The sequence below is a fragment of the Prinia subflava genome, chromosome 5 (assembly GCF_021018805.1).
Source record: "Prinia subflava isolate CZ2003 ecotype Zambia chromosome 5, Cam_Psub_1.2, whole genome shotgun sequence".
NCBI lineage: Eukaryota > Metazoa > Chordata > Aves > Passeriformes > Cisticolidae > Prinia > Prinia subflava.
Window position 1 is genome coordinate 49453827 of NC_086251.1, and position 19108 is coordinate 49472934.

Genomic DNA, 19108 nt, shown 5'->3' on the forward strand with positions numbered 1-19108 from the left:
CTACCTACTACAATCCTCACAGTTTGGTTACAGAGTATTGCAGAGACTTGGGGCTTTACCATACCCACACTGCTCATGTTTTTTACAGGATATTCAGAAACATATGTCCTGGCATTTATAGATATGTGAAGTAGATGTTCTGCAGGTTTTTCTGAAACAATGTACTTACATGAGACTAGAAGTCTGTACTCAGTGAGTCAGGGGAGACTCTCACAGCTCTGTGTTCCCAAACATCCAAGGGACAAGGATGGAAGCAAAAAGCTTTTGTGTGAACCTTTTTTAGTAGTAAATAGTCCTTGTACTGCGGTAGGTATCCTTCTCTTGCCTGAATGAGGAATCCATTCATTTGGAGAAGGATGTAATTTTATACCACTGTGTAGAGGTAAAATAATTATTGAACCCTTAAAAATATGTGTTGTGATCTAAAATGAAGTTAGAAAGACAATTGGAATGTGTAAAAGGACAAGCTTAAACAGTTTCTTCTTCCTTTATCTTTTGCATGGTGCACTGAGTAACTGTTATCTTACCTAGAACATTTTCTGGTACTGCTGAGAAATCCACTAAGAGCACCAAAGAAACTTTGTCCTTCCCAATAGGAGAAGTCTAGTGTGGGAAATCTTTCTGAAATCTGCCATTTACTGCATTGCAATGGAGCCTTTCAAAATCCAGTTTGAAGTTTTCCATTATATAAATTTATAAATCCTGGACTGTTGCAGTGGTGTGTTTTGCAAGTGAAGTTAGTGCACCGAGTACACTCCACCTCTTTTACAGTAAGAACTTTTTACACAATCTCTACATAAACCTAGAGTTTGCCTCTGAGTGATACATAAGAGGAGAACAAATTCTCTGCATCAGATCCTTGCTGTGCTGTGCAATGTCTTGCAGTGACACAATACCTTTGCTGGTAGTCACAAAACAATCCTGTTGCTATCAGCTCACATTCTGGTATGGGAGTGCTTTGTGTATATGGGTATCTTTTCTAAATGCATATGATTACTTAGGCTGACTTGAAGCCTGCATGCTATATATATTCTGTATATTGTCTGTATTATACATAGGTTTTCTTCGATAATATTGATTCCAACAGAAATGGGAGAAATATTACAGCCTATGATATTCCTGACAGGTTAGCACCATGTACACGAAATCTCAGTAATTTTGCAAGTTAACTAATGCTTAGTCTTTAATAATGACCTTGAGAGAATTCAAAAGCAAATAGTAGCTTTCTGTCTGATTTTGCCATGTTTTTCTTCACAGCTTCCTGTTATGGGAGGAGCCTTTATGGACTCACCCAACGAGGACTTTAGTACAGAGTACTCCCTGTTTAACTCATCAGCCAACGTCCATGCAGCTTCTTCCATGCAGAATCCACCAGAAGAGACATCCCGTTCTTCAAATGATGCCATATTGTTATGGATTGCAATAATAGCAACAATTGGAAATATTGTGGTTGTGGGAGTGGTGTATGCCTTCACCTTCTAGGATGACTGTCACTACAAACACTGGAAGAAAGGAAATCTTCAACAGTATTTGTCATGTGTATGTATGTATGTATGTATGTGTGTATATATACATGTATATTTATATCTATATAAATACATAAAAGTAGAGACTTTGTTGATTATGTGCTGCCACAGTCATGGAAATGAAATGCGAGTTAATCATCTTAAGTCTTGATGGCAGAAAGTTTGGATGCAAATTGTATGGAGGTGAGAGCTTTATTTGAGAACAGAGCCAATACCAGTTTTGTATAGAAATGTAATAAAAGAGAGATCAACTAGGCTATAGTAAATACAGAGAGATATTTATATAGAAAGTGCTTATTTTCTATTGTAGAATTTTCTAGCAGCTCATCTGCAGTTTTGGGAGGGTTTTTTTGTGCATTTTTTTACTGTAGAATAATGTTACATGGAATTGTTCCAGGTCGTGTTTTCTGGACATCTTAATTTCCTGGATGGACCAAGTGGTTGGCATTGGCTCGGTTCTGATGAAGTCCAAGTTCATTATGTGTAATTCTTCAGCATGGCTGTAGACTCCTGGGCTGTATTCAAAATCATGGGTCTCACAGCCATGAACAGGCAGAGGCAGGCTGTCTGTTACCTTCCAGTATCAGTAACTGGAGCTGGTAATCAATAAAGTGATGCTGAACCTGCCTGCTGTTCGGGAGGAGGCACAGCTATTGCTGCTCTGCAGACCCTCTGAATTTCAGAGGAGAAAATGATAAACAGAGCATTTCTGTCTAGAGGCACTGGGTTGCAGTGGTTTGTAAATGTGTCGGTGCCGGGAAACAAAAGCCTCATACCACTTTCATAAGGTTGTTAATGTACTGGAAGAATGATGGGAAAATTGTGAAGCCTAATTAATAGTGAATATGTCTATGAGAAAGATAAAAGAAAGGTTGGGCACTTCTGTGCTTATGTGGGGGTGAATTCAAGAGTTTGATATGTCCTGGGGTAGAAACAATACAAGAAAAGTAATAAGTGTCAGATGGGCAAGTGCTTATATCTCAGTATTAATGTATCTTTGGGTTCTGTGAGGGTCTTGGAAGTGATTTTTTTATAGCTGGCTTTGGGTCATGACTCTGATTATCCTTTGGATTTGTTCCACTGAGAGGTAACATTTTTACTGCATTTTTTCCCATGGGCAATTAATTTTCAAGAGCTGTATCCTTTCAAGACAAGCTGTAGCCTCCCTTGCTTGAGAGACTGTGAAATCTTGAGAAAAGAAAAAAAACCCACTGCTGTTGGAAATCTTCCTGCACCCCCATAAAAATCAAGCAACAATACATAAAATGTATGCACTTTGAGAGCAGCAGACAAATTCTTCTTCTGTGTCTGCATGTACTGTCTAGGTTTTCTGTCTCATATAGCTACTACCCTAATTCCAGAAAGCCTTGTCTGCAGGCACAGAGACTATTTTTGACACTTGCCTGCCACTGAGCTTGAGGCTGGGCTAAGAGCTGCTGAATGTATAGAGAGGTTTGGATTTTTGTCTTTTCTCTTTAAACCCATTTTCCTGCAGGGCTGGTGGACAGTTACTTGAATTAAACCAGCAGGCCCCAAATCTGTATTTAGAACTACTCAGCAGTCACTGTGTATATTTTTTCCTCTCTATGAACTGTCCTTTAAAGCTAGGAAAGATGCAAACAGAGCTAGCAGTGAGAAGAAAAGAAATTAGGTTATTTTAAGGCTGAGAACACCAATTATGAGCTTCTGTGTGTGTTGTTATTTCCCTATTTGGAGGCAGGATTTTGTGAAGATGGTTGAGGACAGACAAGACCTATACTGGGAAAAAGTTTGAGAAGCCCAGTTCTGAAAGATCAGAGGGAAAGCAAATTCTGCGCAATAAGATAACTTTAGTCTTAAGAATGATAGAAAAATAGTGATTTTCGTTTTCTAAAATAGCTATTAATTCCTTCCTAGCTACAGGACAGTGAAAAGACAGGAGCTGCATAAATAGTGTACCTTGTTTTTGCACCCCTCCTTATTCTTGCTGAGCAGAAATGAAGCTGTTGGAAAACTGCAGAGAAGTTTCCAACTTTCCAATTTCCAACAGAATTGAGCAGGACAAGGTCTGGTGTGTAAACATGTAGGATCCATGAAAATATTGCTTAATGTAATGTACTGTCCCCAACCATTTTCTGATATTCTGTTGCCTTTGTAATTTTATGAGTTACTCACGGACTTTTCTTCATTGTTCCTACAGGCTGTGTAGTTAGGCCAGATCCTGCAAGCATTTTTGCATAAAGAGCAAAACATTTCCACCATGACTAAAGCCAATTTGACACAATGGTACTTGCCCAGTGGGATTATTCTGGTGCTTAATGAATTTGCTAGTGGAGTGCTTTGCTTAAATTTCCTAGAATATTAATCTTGGTGCAATTAGCAATGTCTGCATCTGTCTCCCACAGCACTGGACTAAACTCTTCAACCATGAAGAAAAGCATTAGAGTGGGAACAGTAAAGGACCACTGTTCAGCTAATGAAACCAAGTGACACTTTTGTGTTGCTTTTCCCAAAGAAAATGCCCTACTTTTGTGTGAAACTGATAGTAATATCAGGAGCAATGGAAAACAATGAGTTCCACCTCCTGCATCCACATCATCATCATACATATTTTCATTGTTAGAGGCTTTGTTGTCAAGAAGGGCCAGACAAAACTTTAATTTAAGTAATTGGCTTGACAGGGTGACATGGCAAGCTGGGTGCAAGCTGCAAGTGCAGGCATCTTCTGCCTCATAGTTAAACTGCACACTGACTGTACAACTTCTCTGTCGGGAGGAAAAGTTAGTTTTAGGATGCAGGTACAAGGATACTGCATGTGAGGGTCTGTGTGGAATATTGTCAGGTGTACTGAAGATTCCTGAACTGCAGTGGCCAGAGCTGGTTCAAGATCTGATCTACTTCGTGATAATATGCACACTGTATTTCTGGATGTTGTGTTCTGGTTTCATCCACTACAACCACTTCTCTCTTCTGGGAGGTTAACGAAGGTTTAAATTAAGCCATTGAAAAAAGAAAGGGCACTAAATCATCGTAAAGTTCAGAGAAGCTACAGAGGGGAATGGAGCAGTGGCTGGGTGGTGGATGTTTCACAGGTATGGTCCAGTGAAATGTGTTGCCTCTTGAACTGTCAACACAGCTTGACTTGGAGCACTGTAGCTTCTCCTTTCATTGGAGCCAGGCAGCTGGATAATTGATGTCACTCTCTGAGGAATGATGGGGAAACCCAAACACATTCCCCAGAGCTGTTTTCTGAAGCTTTTCTTTAAAAGAAGAGGGTTCTGTGCTTTGCTGAGCACTTTGTGAATCAGCCTGAGAAAAGGATTCCACTTGATCAGTGCTTCAATTAAAAATGTCTAGCACAGATCGCAGTTAGAAAATCCTGGCTGCAGTTCATTCTGGGGTAGATGAAGCAAACCACTTTCTGTGTGCTCTACCTCGAGGGGTGTTTTACCTCCAGCTGTGTTGTGCAACCTCGTTGCACAAACACAAGAAGCAATTTTGCCTGCAAAGTTATCAATGAGCCAAGGAAGACAAACTGGGGTGCCCTAATAATTCTGTTTTAGCCATGCCCTCTAGGGATCTATGGCAACATACCAAATAATAAAGCTGCCTCTAAATTTTTTTTTCTCAAAGCAGCCAGCAGCTCAACACAGCAGCTGTGCAGCCACCAAATCAAAGAGACTAAAGGCTGAAGAGTTATTCAGGTGGGTGCAATGGCCCATTAGAAAGGAGAACTGAGTGGGCAACCCACACAGCTATTCCTGTTGTATTTTTATCTGCAAGTAGCAGTCTGTACTTGCCCACAGCATTAACACCCTGTATTTCTGTGTCAACAGATTTGCAAAACTGAAAAACCAATTTTGAAATTGATGCAACAGGAGTAGCAGAGAGACTTGTCTGCGACAAATAATGTATTTAGCCTTTTCAGTGGGCAGATGAGTCATAGATATCTCATAAGTAATGAGATCCCTGCTCCAAAATCCTCACTTGCAACAGTACTTGAGGCCAGTCAGCATCCCACCCAACTGCTGAGCAGACTGTAATAATCAGTCCCAAATCAAGAGTAAATAGAAGCATCCAGCCATTATTGTCTTACCCTGTACACCCATTTCAACACAAAAGAAAAAAATACACCTTTGTGTCTGGGACCAAATGAAAACAGGAGCCTCTAGTCTATGGGTTGTTATGTATTTTGTCTATTATTAAAAGCTTTCATTTTGCTATTCTCAAGCAATTCCAGTTGTTAACATCCTCTTCACATTTCTCTGCAGGCTGCTGAGAGTTATTCATTTCATGTAGCACTGTCCATTTATCCAGGGTAATTTGACTGAGTTACCTGTGGCTAATCACAGAGTAGAATCTGGAAAATTGCTCTTTTTAAGGATGATCTCCATTTGAGGTAAATAGACTAAAGATCAGAATCCCAGATCAAACTATGTCTGTGCTTTTGGAATGTTCGGAGCTGTGGAGAATTGGATTTCGTGTGGTTAATGCGCAGAAAGGAAAGGGCAGTGAGGTCCCTGGTGATAATGTCAGCCGTGGGGGTTCTGACAGGCAGGGCTGAGTGGGTCATTGAGTGCTGCTGTGTCCCTCTGAGCCCTGCTGCCTTGCTGGACACACAGCCAGAGCTGAGTGTGAGCCAAACCACCAGATACAGCATGTCCCTGCTCACCACAGCCTGCTCATCCTCAGGGGAACAAGCATTCAGAAGGAGAGGCAGAGATCAATAATCTGTTAGCTGTATTGTTACTGGTATATTGTTCAGTAACCATAAGGTCAAAATAGAGGTGGTTTAACATCCAATTACCCCTTTACCCCTTGCCTGGGAATGTCCTAAAGCAGTCAAAGCATCCTGAGCCTTAAAGTTTCCTACTGCCCTTAATCTGACACTAACTTTTTGTTTCCTCATACATTCCATCTTTGCCTTTTACCTCATCTTTTCAGCTCAAAAAAGGGAAAATGAAGTCACCACTATGCTCTTTTCTGGACATGTAGGGAACTCCTAACAGCTGTGGACCAGCTATGTCCTATTTTAGTTTGTGTCTTTCAGGCACAAAGAAGGAAGAAGGTGTCCAATTACCTACATAAGCAGTTCCAGGGAAATATTTGCCTTTGCAGAACAAAATGCATGACAATTTTGTCTCATTCTGGCCTGTCCCAGAGCATTTACACTGAAACAACATGGCCAGAACTACTTTTGCTGGTTTGGAAATTGCAGCAACACAGCCAGGAACTGGAAAAGAAAACCCTGATAACAGAAACATGTCCCCATCAAAGACATGTCTCTGAAGGCAGTTTTTCCTGAGTGGCATAGGCAGACTTGAGCTGTTGATTGCAAGGCAAGTGCCCTTTTGTGTGACCACAAAGAGTCTCCTTCTCTTTGGGAATTTTTGGGAGCATCGAGCCATCCATTCTATCTTTCCAGACTACTCTTTTCAGTTGTAGAAAATACTCTAAAAGGCTCCTGTGTTGGTAGAATACATATAGGATTTGCCTCCCAAAGCTCTGCAAAAGCAAAAACCACCCTATTTTCTTAAGCATGGAATGCGTCAAGGATCATCTGTACAGTAGCATTGTCTCATTTAATCTTCAGTTTTTTGCCAGTAGGTCCCAAGGGAGATCTTATTACCCAGACTTTAAAGATGCTGAGAACAGAAACAAGCAGAAGAATCACAGAATATCTCCAAAGTCACTGCCCAACTCTTTAGGCTGTATCATTCCTCATTCCTCCCCAGGAACCTCCCCAGGTTCCCTGTTCAGATAACCCCTGATACGAACTCACATCCATCTCTTTAAACTCATTGTCACCATCACATTGTCTCTATGCCTTCATTTTATTTCTCCCCTTGTCTTTGTTATATTCTTTTCATTCCTTGGGATCAGAGCACGTGAACATTTGGAAGCCAGAAGTGTTCTTCAGCCCTTTTTAGCCAGCTCCTCGACTGACCTCTGAGAGTAAGGTTGGTGATCAGTAAGGACATTCCACAGTGAGAGCAAAGAACAGTGGCACAAGGCCTCTTCTTGGGAGAAAATCTTAATTATTATCTGCCTTAGCAAACCACAAAGAGTTTCCCCTAAGTAGAAGAGCAGGATGTGGCCATGAAGCTTGGTAACTGTGTTGTCAGTATCCATACAATGCAAAGTTACCTTTCCAAAATTCAGACTTTGTAAATACACTGCACTGTTCTTCAGCCAGCATTTACTGAGCTTTTCCCAACCCAAAGTTCTTTGTTTTTAGCAGATCAGAATCAGTGGTAATGCTCTTGGGGTGAGGTGAGGGCAGAGGGGGTGGGCCCTAAGGAGAATAGAAAAGCTCCATGTGATTTACTGTGGGGTCAGGGCCAGTAAGGAGCAGCCTATTCAGTAAAGAAAAACAGCCACAGTGTGCTAAGCCATTTCAAATCCAGTCACACCTGCAGTTCTCAGATGCACAGCCAAGCTGCTGTGGCCAGACTGAGCATTTAGAAATCTCATTGTACCCAAAATGAAGTGCATTCTTTTGCCAGCACTGAGGGAGGAGCTGTGCAGCCTTGTGTTCTGGGAGCTTCCTGAGCTGCAGCCACTACGGTGAGATTGCATTTCCTGAGGAGTCCACTCCCACTAGTGAACAAATAAGACTGGACTGTTCCAGGTCTAGGCCTAAAATCCATCTCAGCTGCTGCCTTCATAAGGATGATCGAAGTTCCTGAGCCTGCACGCTGCTCTATCCAGAGGGACCTTTGCCTCCACCTGGAGTCAACTGCATTAATAACACCTCTTCTGTACTTCTGACATCTGCATCACTGAAACAGTTTGCAGGACTGGCTGTGGGTTGCTGGGGTTTTATTTTAAATGTGAAGATGTCTGTAATTTCCTGATCAAAAGCAAGAAAGAAAGCAGAATGCTGTATTTTTTTTTAAAACGAGAAGGTAATAAAACCGAGTCTGAATATTTTGATAGATGTACTGGAAGGATATATAATGTAGCAAACAGTTGCACTATTTTTTCCTAGTGTGAGTACCTAACCTGAGAAATATTTGTTCTTTCTCTAACTAAGTCCTCTTCCAGTTCTGAAGTTTGGAAGTTTAGAAGGAGTGGAGTACAAAGTCTCAGTGAAATGTGAAGCTTATGTAAATAAATCTGGTAGTTAGCTTTGTGAGGTAGCCTGTTATGTTTGTTTTTCAGTTATCTCAAATACTGCCTAATTCTTTGGGGCTTTTTTCCCCCAAAAAAGCTAAATAGTGACACTTCTGAAGGCATCTGTGCTTCACACAAAGTCACAGTCATATGGAAATTATATTCTTCAGTTCATGTAAAGCAGCTTTACAGGAGCCCTTTAGGATGCACTGTTACCTTTTCTTAATATTCCTGGACAATTTAATTCTCTTGTGCTTTCTCTCTGCTACCCTGCTTTGTACACTATCAGGTTTGCAGGGATTCTCTGTATTGTTTTTGTAATACATGGGTTGGTTTCTAGAAAAACCTTTACTGTTGTAATCATTGTTCTTGGATTGTGGAGCTCTACCTGTAAAGACATAAACAACTTTAAAAATGCCCTCTGCTTTCTCCACGTTTACTGTAATTAGCCAGTTCAGTTAAGAGAAATGTATTCTTTTAAGCTCCTTTTCCAGTTATTGACTGCATTCACTATGTGTGTATTTAGTACTGGTTCATTCCTTTACTATGGTGAAAATGACAAGTTTTGTTACTATCAGATGGAAATTGTGGTTTTGGATAAAGTTCTTCAAATTGATAATGGTGTGTGATTTTTCATTTTGTTCTCAGTTTACTTGAGAGTAGTTAGAAGTCTGGAATTGCAGTTATTTAATTATTACTTCCAGTGATACTCTGACACTAGTAATTTCTTACAATTTAGAAATCTGCATGATTTGGTAGCCTTGGGAAACCATCTCTGTTGAATATATGGCATGGAAAGAACACTATTTCTACAGAAATGCATTTACCAACTCTCAAAGTTCAAGAAGTACATCTGGGAGCCCAAAAAACAGTCCTGTTTTCTTCCAACATTAGCTCAGAAGCCCTCACACCACGAGCCCTTGTGTCTCTGCCCTCTGCCAGTTCTCTCCTCAGCTGAGCTTGGCCATCCTGACTCACGGAGCTGTGCAGGTGCCTTTGTGTCTGTGGCCCCAAAACCCTGACCAGAGGCTTCTGAGGAATTAAAGGGGACATCAGACCTCGCTGCAGGATGTCCAGCAAGCTTTGCCAAGACAGATAGTGGCAATAGGAAGAAAGGAAAACATTCAGCTTTGCTAATATAATACAGTATATAAATTATTATGGGCCTTTCCTTACAGTTTCTGAAGGGATTTGTCTTCTGAAAGAATGACAAAAGGACATGCTAAGCAACCTCTTAAAGCACAATTTGAAATTTAAAATTGACTTACCTTTGAATGTAGCAAACTCGGATCATGAAGATGCATGAGCCAATCCTGCTAGCAAGTCTGACAAAAAATAAAAATAAAAATTAAAATTAAAATTAAAATTTTAAAAATCATGTTTTATCTAGTCCCAGTCTTTATCAATCTAACACTTCATATTCCAGAATTTACCCATCGGAATGTAAGAAAGTGCAATTGCTAAACTACAGCAATATCTAATTATAATTCACTTTTCCATTGCAACTATGGAATCATACTGATCACATTTCTGTTAATTTCTAAATTCTGCACAATATTAAGAAATGAGTATACTCTAGAAACGGAAGAGAATGTTCTGTTCAACAGTCATTTAAAAATTTAGCTATATGTGTTCATAAAGCCAATTGAAATAGTCAGCACTGGTTTTTGCACAGCATTTTCAACATAAATTATCTGTCTGCTAATGTAAATTGCTCTGTAGTGAGACTAACAAAGAACATCAGTCCTTCAGCCCAAGAGAGCCTGTGCACTGTAGCATTTCAGCTGACATATTTTGCTGTGTCTAATGCTACGTTACAGTTTTCTTTAGGATGAAAATAATTAATTCAAACATGACCAAATGACTTCATTGCTTTAACAGCAGCAGGCACATATCTTACATATCTTACATGGGTGTGGATGAGGTTCCTTCATAAAGAACCTGCTACCCATTTCACTGCCTCCTGTCTAAACAGAAACAATGGACTCAAACAGGAGCTTGCCTTTTGCTATTGCTTGCAAACGTGTTATTATGAGCTAAGAAAGTCACCCATAAAATTTGTATTACATTTTGTGAAAGCAGACCTTATCATCCTGAATACACGAGATCAACTAATTTCCATATTTTCTTTACATATTCAGACAATCTTTGCCCGTTAGAGGCAAGAAAGACACTCCTTTTATGAAGATTTTTTTGTTGTCATTTCTGTTTTGAATTACAAAGATTTTATGCTTACAGATGTTAGTTGGGTACAGAATCAAGGTTTACTGCTCTCTGAATTTCCCTAGTGACGCCTTAAAGGATAGGTAAAATGATTTATGATTCCCAGGGCTTTCAGTGTAGCAAACAATTTTAAACTGGGAATTTAATTTTTTTAGCAGCTCAGCTTTTCTTCCAAGCTGGTGCTTTTAATTTCCTTTTTTTAATCTCTCTACTCTTTCATTTCTTACCTTGTGCTAATACCCAAACTGTTGATCTTTATCAATATTTATTATTTTAAAAGATTTTGAGTAAATATACCTCAAAGTCCTCTGCAATAACAGCTGATGGAAACAAAATACTTACAAAGTACTTATTTCTTTCACCTTCTGGTAAATCTAAACACTCATTAATTCTTTTGAAAGTCTCATGTTTCTGTGGTTTTTTGAATAATTTTTGTGAGCACACCAGCTGCTCTTAGCCAAATGCATTTCTATCCTCTGTGTAACCTTCCCTAATAATTTCTACTTGCTATTTCCTGGCTTGATTTTGTCCTGTCTTTCGAAGTACACTTGACTGGACTTTCCTAAAATCAAACTCAAACCTTGGCCTTGGAAAAATTGTCCTTATCTTCCTGTTTCTTTTGTAGCTCGAAGATATGTAGGACTTAATTCTTAAAGTTGTTGTCCTAGCTGCTTTCCTTCTGATTGTAGGATACTCCAGATGAAACCTTGATTTTTCCATCTTCCAATCACAATCTAGAATTTCTGTTCTTCAGGCAATTTTGGGAAAAAAATACATTCTGAATGTGAAAAAACAAGACAAACAAGCATAAAAAATAACAATATTTTGTCCTATTTCAGAATAGTTTTGTTTAGTTCGATATTATCTATAAGAAGTGGAGACCTTTGATATTACAAGAATCAGAGCATTTTTAGTGCAGTACAGTGGGACAGCATAGCAGCAACCAGCATTGGATATTCATGTACTAACATTTTTAATATAATCTTGCCACTGAAGCAATTATTAAATTTATCAGTATATGCACAGCATACTGTGTCAAACTATGCAATATATTTTTTCATAATCTATTATCTGTTCTGTAATAAAATCAGCTCATGAGATGGTTTTAATGTGTGTTGAAGTGCCCAGTTAAGAATGTTTTCTGCAGGGAGGCTGATTTAAGTTAGATGAGAACCACCCATACTTTATGGCTCGACAGCAGGGCTCTGCTTCGTTCAGTGCTTCTGTACATCCTGTGCATTAATTCTGGCTAAGTAGGGAAAAGCTGTCTCAGAAACCTGATGGACCATGAACAAATTACTTGGGGATCTAAAAAGTTCTGCTTCTGAACTGACTGGCTGTCTGCTCAGCACAGGAGATTGTCACAAGTGCTCACACAAACCACAGCAGGGCTGCTGTGACGAGGAGCTGCTGTGCTTCCCGTGGGTTTGTGTGCAGTGTGGGGCTGGGAAAGAGGGCTCTGTGCCACCTCCTGTCTGGGGCTGTGCGAGGGCTCCCCAGGGCAGACTCTGGGCAGCCCCACACAGCTGGCCTGGGGAGCTGGCTGTAGGTCACCCCAATTCCCTGCTCACATAAACCCCATGACTCACTGCAGGGACATAGGAAGTGCCTCCTTCAAACCTGCACGGTGAGACTTCCATTGTAACACACTTCCATTTTAACAGGAAAGGACCACGGGAAAAGAATAGCTGTTAAATCAAGTGGTGGAGCAATGAATGTTTTATATTAAAATAAAGCAGCACCAAAAAAACCCATCAGAACAAAAACATCAGAGCAAAATTGGCATAGAAGCGAGGATAATGTCTCTCAAGCCACTTGACTATTTCCTCTATTTTATAATACAAGCCACGGAAAATGCTATCACATCAGATAATCAGAACTAGAATGCAGGACCATTCCACAACTGGAAATGAAAAATCTAAACATCAGGAGATTTTTTCCTGCACTGCAGGTGTCAATTGCCTATTCCTTGCACATCCCAGAGACAAAATAATAGCACAATAGCAAGATTTAATCAGGAAAATAACCAAACAAACCAACTCAAAACATAAAACAGAATAAAAGAAATACAAACAGAAAAAAAAAAAAACCTATACACAAACCCACTATAAAACCTCAGACAGTTTCTGAGCACAGAAAGTCAAATTTTGCCTGTAGGGTTTATTCTGACTGTCCTCTTGAAGGAGAGATTGTGCTTTGTGTAGCCTGCTGGAAGGGCAACTCTTCAGGACAAGTCCAGGAGCAATCCTGTGACTGACACTCCAATGGCAAGAGCGACTTGGGCATGACTTTGACATGTCCCCTGGACACCATCAATGGACTTCACTTTCCAAGGGACTTCACTTCCCATTCCTCATGCATCTCCCACTTAATGTAGCAAGTTTTTCATGACAACAAAGATTGTAAAATAAGATTGTATTTTCATAACCTGTTAAGTATCATGTCATTGCACACATTTCTTCCACTTTATTTAGCATAACTACAACCATGTTAGTTTATCCTGATGTGTTTCGGTCACATCCGTGTTAAGATTTCACTGAAAAAGTGAAATGCCAAAATTGGTATCTCAAGTCTCCACTGTGAAAAGTGATGCCACCTAAAGACTGATTATTACTTGTTCACCTTGAGGTTTTTGCAGCTGAAAGTTTTGGTAGCATAGATCCCAAGGTTCAGCTGATGATAGAACCCATAGGGTTAACTGCTCAGGTTCAATGAGAAATGCAATAATTTCTGAAGCAGGTATTGAAACTTGAGGCCAAGTCAGCTGAAGAGTTCTACATACCTTAGCTGCTCTTACTGATTACTACAGTGTCATTTTGAGATTTCTCCTCTCCTGACCAACTTGAAAAGTGTAATCACTTGGCTGGGGGTATTTGAAGGCAATAATATTTTCATGCAGAATAGGTCTCACCTCTGCTTGCTTCTGATTTCAATTCTCGCTTCATCTCAGGAAGGTATTTAAAAGTTAGCATACATTCCACTTATAAATATAGAAAAAAATTGTCTAGAAGACATGAAAACCTTTAAATAACTTCAGATGTCTATTTGTCAGCTGGAAATGTGCACAGCATTTTCTAGAAAATTTGAACTGATCACAATGGCTGAATTAATAAACTATGTCTACAAAACTGCATATTGGTGCTTTTTGTCTTACCCCTCTTAAAATATGCAATGGAGAAATAGTTTAAGACTTGTCCACTCCCAGCTGAGTTTCCTAACTCTAACAGTTACATTTCCTCTCTTGTCCAATTAACCTCTATCTAGTGCCTAAGCACTAAAATGGGAGTGTGGCAAACAATATTCTACTACTCAGTGAGTGCAGCCTTGACCTCAGAAACAGGAGTTTGCCTCCCCATATGCAGAGGGGGAATCTGAGCTGTTCTCCACATTCAGGTGTGTGCTCTGACCAATGACTGCTGGACATTGCTGGGGGGTGGGGAGAAGGAAGGAGAAAGAATATAATATCATAGTCTTTCATAGTTAATTAGTTCTAGTGGTGCACTGAATCTCATAGATTAAATCTGTGGTTCATGGAACACAAGCTGCCCACTTGGGATCATCAGAAGAGCTTTCCTTTGGATGGTGTCCCAAACCAAACTTTAAGAACCCACAGGTCCTTGGAGAGTTCCCAGGTTAGACAGGTTAGGTTCCAGGAGAGATTTGAAAGTTTTGGGGGATTTGGAGCTTTGGGGTTCTTTTTGGTTGGTTGATTGTGATTTTTTAGGATGGAAACACTGACGACAGGATTCAGAAACTTAGCTTTATTATGGAATTCTTTTTAAGCCACTTGGAAGCCTAAGTCTTATCTATTGATAGATTTATACTTGAAATTCATTAAAAACCAGTACAGCTTTACAACTGGTTTGATTTCTATCACTGTTAGGATATTCAGCCATATGATTTTTTCCAGTAAACTATATTATTTATAACTGTGTTACCTCTTCAAGGTGGAAACCTTTCCAACAGTAAGATTCAAGACAATAAGTTTTTGGAGTAACAAATTTTATTGTCTGTTCCATAAGTTTAATTTAATTTAATTGGCTTAGTGCAATCTGTGAGGCAGGCAGTCAGGGGATGGCATCATGGTTTCTGTAAGTGGAATTTAAAAAAACTGAAGGAGATTTCTGAAAGGAAACTGTTAAAAATTTCTTGTTCTAGTGAGAACTGAAGTAATTTTTCTGATTGTTGGATTTTTGTGTGCAAAATGCCATTGCATGTAAACCTGGCAATGTCTATATCACCAGTTCCTTAGTCTTAAAAACAAGTTAGCTTGGCTATGAGGCACTGATATAAGTTATAAATGGTTCTTCTTCTTTGCTATGAAATCAGAGGCAAAATCCTTATCTGCTTCCAAGAAAGAGCAGCCTCTAAGCATCAATTGCTTAATTTTCCAGATGCAAGGCTATCCATGTTCCTTCTTTCCTTTGACCTACAAAATTACCTCAACACATTGCAATTGATAAGAACTATTTTTATTCTATAATGATATTTACTTACCTTCTTTTTTCTCTCCTGTTTTCTTTAAGTTATGTTACTGCACAGACTACAAATGCTTTCCGTTCTTCAGAGATGATTTGACCCTGGGAAAGTGCAGGGGTTTCCCTGGACAGCTGCAAACCTGAGACATGAGATTGAAGTATTATTCCTAATGAATACCATGAAATGAATGAAAACCATCTAAGACTGCACAATCTAAATCCAAAATGATAGTTTTTCCTACCTTGTTTGAGAGACCAGTAGCTTTGAGATAATCATAACCAAAGTATTTCCCTTCTCTTGAATCTGTTACAAATCGTGTGTAATGTAATATTTCAGCCTTGAGACAGCATTAGAACTCTCTCCTGGAATGCTACATTATCTACTATGAACTAATCCTTATATCACATCACAGTTGCAGTGACTGATGAGTCTTTTTCTTTACAGGCTATGAAAACAACATGATTTATATCCCATCTGCTCACCACTACATGAGGAATTCACAGAAGGCACTCGCCACCCTTCTTACTGCTTACTAGGATACAGTCATGTTAGATATGTAGAGATGAATCACAAACTTGAAATAGATATTGAAACAAAAATATAGTGCATTTCTTCTCCTAGATTCATTTTTCAACAAAGTGTTTCTTTGAAAAACTATTCCTTCTCAACAAATGTCACTCTCTTACGGAAAGGAGTCAGCACTGTTTGGAAATTCGTGGTCTATTTATACACAAGATCAAGTAAAATAATCAAAGTGTCCTCTGGCTTTGGAATCCTTTTAAAGATTTCTCTGATATATTGTTGAATGTCTATAACGCAGCCTTGAAGCTTTCCTCTCTTGTGCAGTTTAGGAACACAGAAAAGTTATTTTCAGTGGCTTCCTATGTAGTTTGCTGAGAATCATTGAAAGCAAGGACATGAGAATTTGGTTTCCATTATTCAAAATAGCATCATAATTTACTGATTGGAGCAAATTGAGCAATGTTTTCAGCAGATGCCCAAAAGAAAATCTTACTCAACCTCTCCACTCACATTTCAAATTATTGTACCCACTGCAATGCTGGCTTCAGTAGGGTCCTTCTTGATTAGGGCCACTAACAGTAAGTTCAAAGTCAGACCTTTATTTCACATACCACCCAGAAAATTTCTAAGTGCATGACTGAGAGGAAAAGGAGTCTCCCAAGTTATCATTCTTTAGCAAGCTCAAAACCCAGGGGGACTCAAAAATTCTCCTTTTTCGTTTTGTCATGATACCTGTCAATGTTTCTATTTGCAGAATAGTGACTCAGCTTTCCCCTTTTGAATCAATGTATTAAAAGAGTGAATCTGTTTCTCACATCCTACTAGTATTTTCCTCCTTTGGTATGGAAACCTGCATCCCTGAAGGCAATGAGAGGAAAATTCTCTGCATAAGGATATGAGAACTGCTGCTTGGCTCACAAATAGATGCCTATTGTCCTTCAGTCATTCCATATTTTTAAAACAACCCACCCCAAGACCAATGGGCCTTAAAAGAAATTTGCTGATGTTATGTTTCCTGTCACCACTATTTGACACTGCTTTCCCAGTTTTCCATGAGTGATATCCTGTCTCACTGGGGCAAGAAATAACAATGAAAGGTTTCCTTTTTCTGGTGTTTCACATCAAAAGAAAGGGCATCTTAGTAGACACTGTATCCCTGATCAAACTTTCCTCTTGTTTTTTAAATTTTCTTTAAAAAATATATGCAGTGCATCTTCTGTGTTGCCACTAAATTTGTTTTGTTTTGGGGTTTTTTTGGTAGGGGTGGTAGGGGGTGCTATTTATGAGGGGGTTTTTGTCTTCTTACATGATGCTTGCTTTTAATTTTGGTTCCTTTTTATCTGTGAGGTTTCATTCTACAGTTTGGCAGTCACCATTCTGGAAACCTCAGAATCTTAATGAGTGGGAGCTCTTATCTTAATTCAGAGAGTGATCATTGTAGATGTTGAGAGCCACTTTGAGGCATTTGGCATTTTTTTGTTTATTTGCTTTTCCTTAAATCTACAGCATCCACAACAAACCTTTAAGTTTTAGGTCCCTTCCAACTGAAATACTTTATTCTAATATTTCAAAAAGAGTAAGAAGATGCTTTGTATGCTTTGGGATCTTTTGTGTATTGGTTCAGGGTTGTTTTTTTCTTCTCTGCATTCTTTTAATTTCTATTACCTGTCCTATGAACACAGATCAAGAGAGTTACGGTTGTTCAGCGTGGAGAAGGCTCCAGAGAGATTTTACAGCACCTTCCACTCCCTAAAGAGGACCTACAAGAAAGCAGGAAAGGGGCTTTTTGTGAGGACAGATGGGGTTGAGAGGTAATGGCTCTAAACTGAAGGAGTGTAGGTTTAGATTAGATATTAGGAAAAAATTCTTTCCTGTGAGGATGGTGAGGCACTGGCGCAGGTTGCTCAAAAAAGCTTGGATGCCAAGTCTCTGAAAGTTCGGGGCCAAGCTAGATGGAGTTTTGAGCAATGTAGTGGAAGGTGCCCCTGCTTATGGCAGGAAGGTTGGAAATAAATGTTCTTTAAGGTCCCTTTCAAACCCAAGCAATTCTATGATTCTGTAATTAGATGTGTTGGCCAAAAAAAAAGAAATAAAAAAATTATAATTTCAGATTCAGCAAGACTGCAATTTCCACCCTCAATGAGAAATCTGAGATGTTTTGCTTATTCCCAAGAGTAACAGAAGTGAAATGGGAGACAAGCTTCTTCAGAGAGATGTTTACTGAAAGGAACACGACGGTGCGGAAATATCTCGGTAAATTATCATGAAACAGGCAAAACAGTGCTGGGCAACAAAGCCACACGCTGCAGCTAGGAATTAACTAAAAATAAGTTTTGTCTTCAACATAACAAATTAGCAGCAAGACAGATGGCCAAAAAGAGGAAAACCAGAATTGTTTCCTTTGGGGCTGGATTTCTGAAAATAAACACTCAGCTTTGTCCCAACTTTGTAACAGAAAATAGAATTCAATAGCATGGAGGAAACTGGAGAATCATACAATAGCAATGCAGTATTTAAAAGTGTAGCAGTATGAGGGAGGGGAGAAATAATGACAATTGTTCTTTAAGTCTGTTCTTAAAGCAGACTGAGAGGAAGTTTGGTCTGCCAGAGAGGGAACAGTCTGGGTGCTGGGAGGTCTTGGCCTTGCTGGCTGTCCTGTTTACTCTTCATATCTGAACCAGACATTGAATCCCCCTGTTTATACATTGCTTCCCAAGCCATGCCTCTGCCTGGGAAGAAGAAATGATCAAGGTTTTCATCACATTTTAAACAAGAAGAGAGCTGGCAAACAGTTTTTCGAAGCTGGCTTAGTGAAGTAGTGAATAGCTGCAAGAGAACACTCTATGGTGATGGTGAAGATCACAGCTATCAAAGCACAGGGAACACCTGTCACTTTCATTTTAAATGCTTATTTTTAGCTTCCCCATGCTTATACAGTGAAACTTTGACTGTGTTGAATGAAGGTCTCTCCAAGTGAAAAGAACATTTTGTTAGCATGGATGAAATGGCTGTTCCAGGAAAGTCTTTAGCCAGGGAATTTTGAGTGTGCCTAATTATATGGATGGAACTGCTCAAAAGGCTACTTAGGTCCCCACATATTTCAAGAACTTTCCAGGCCTTTCCATGTAGAAACAAATTCATCTATGAAAGCTGATATGAAAATATTTTCTTAGGAACAGAGTTTAGACACATACAGATCCCTAAAACTCTGATCCAGAGATAAAAATCTGGTTACAAAATTCTAGTGCATACTGAGGCGTCTT

General features: G+C 39.4%; 1 protein-coding gene and 1 long non-coding RNA gene across 5 annotated transcripts in view; one reads left to right on the plus strand and one right to left on the minus strand.

Annotated features, from left to right (window-relative positions):
• The window catches only part of LOC134551566 (uncharacterized), a 30641-nt gene extending 14882 nt beyond the window's left edge, over window positions 1–15759 (minus strand). Inside the window, exons 1-4 of the long non-coding RNA XR_010080590.1 lie at window positions 15565–15759; window positions 15342–15462; window positions 11425–11622; window positions 9890–9946 (exon numbers count right to left, since the gene is read on the minus strand). This is a non-coding gene — a long non-coding RNA (uncharacterized LOC134551566). The remainder of the gene's footprint in view (window positions 1–9889; window positions 9947–11424; window positions 11623–15341; window positions 15463–15564) is intronic.
• C5H14orf132 (chromosome 5 C14orf132 homolog) overlaps window positions 1–18756 on the plus strand; it is a 51346-nt gene extending 32590 nt beyond the window's left edge. For 3 of the 4 annotated variants that reach the window (XM_063399308.1, XM_063399309.1, XM_063399310.1), the window contains exon 2: window positions 1258–5735. In XM_063399308.1, the coding sequence (XP_063255378.1) occupies window positions 1258–1482 (225 nt within the window). In that variant the 3' untranslated portion in view covers window positions 1483–5735. Of the gene's footprint in view, window positions 1–1257; window positions 5736–15767 lie in introns of those variants that run through there. The other variant, XR_010080587.1, reaches the window with a different exon arrangement.
• Window positions 18757–19108: the final 352 nt, after the last annotated feature.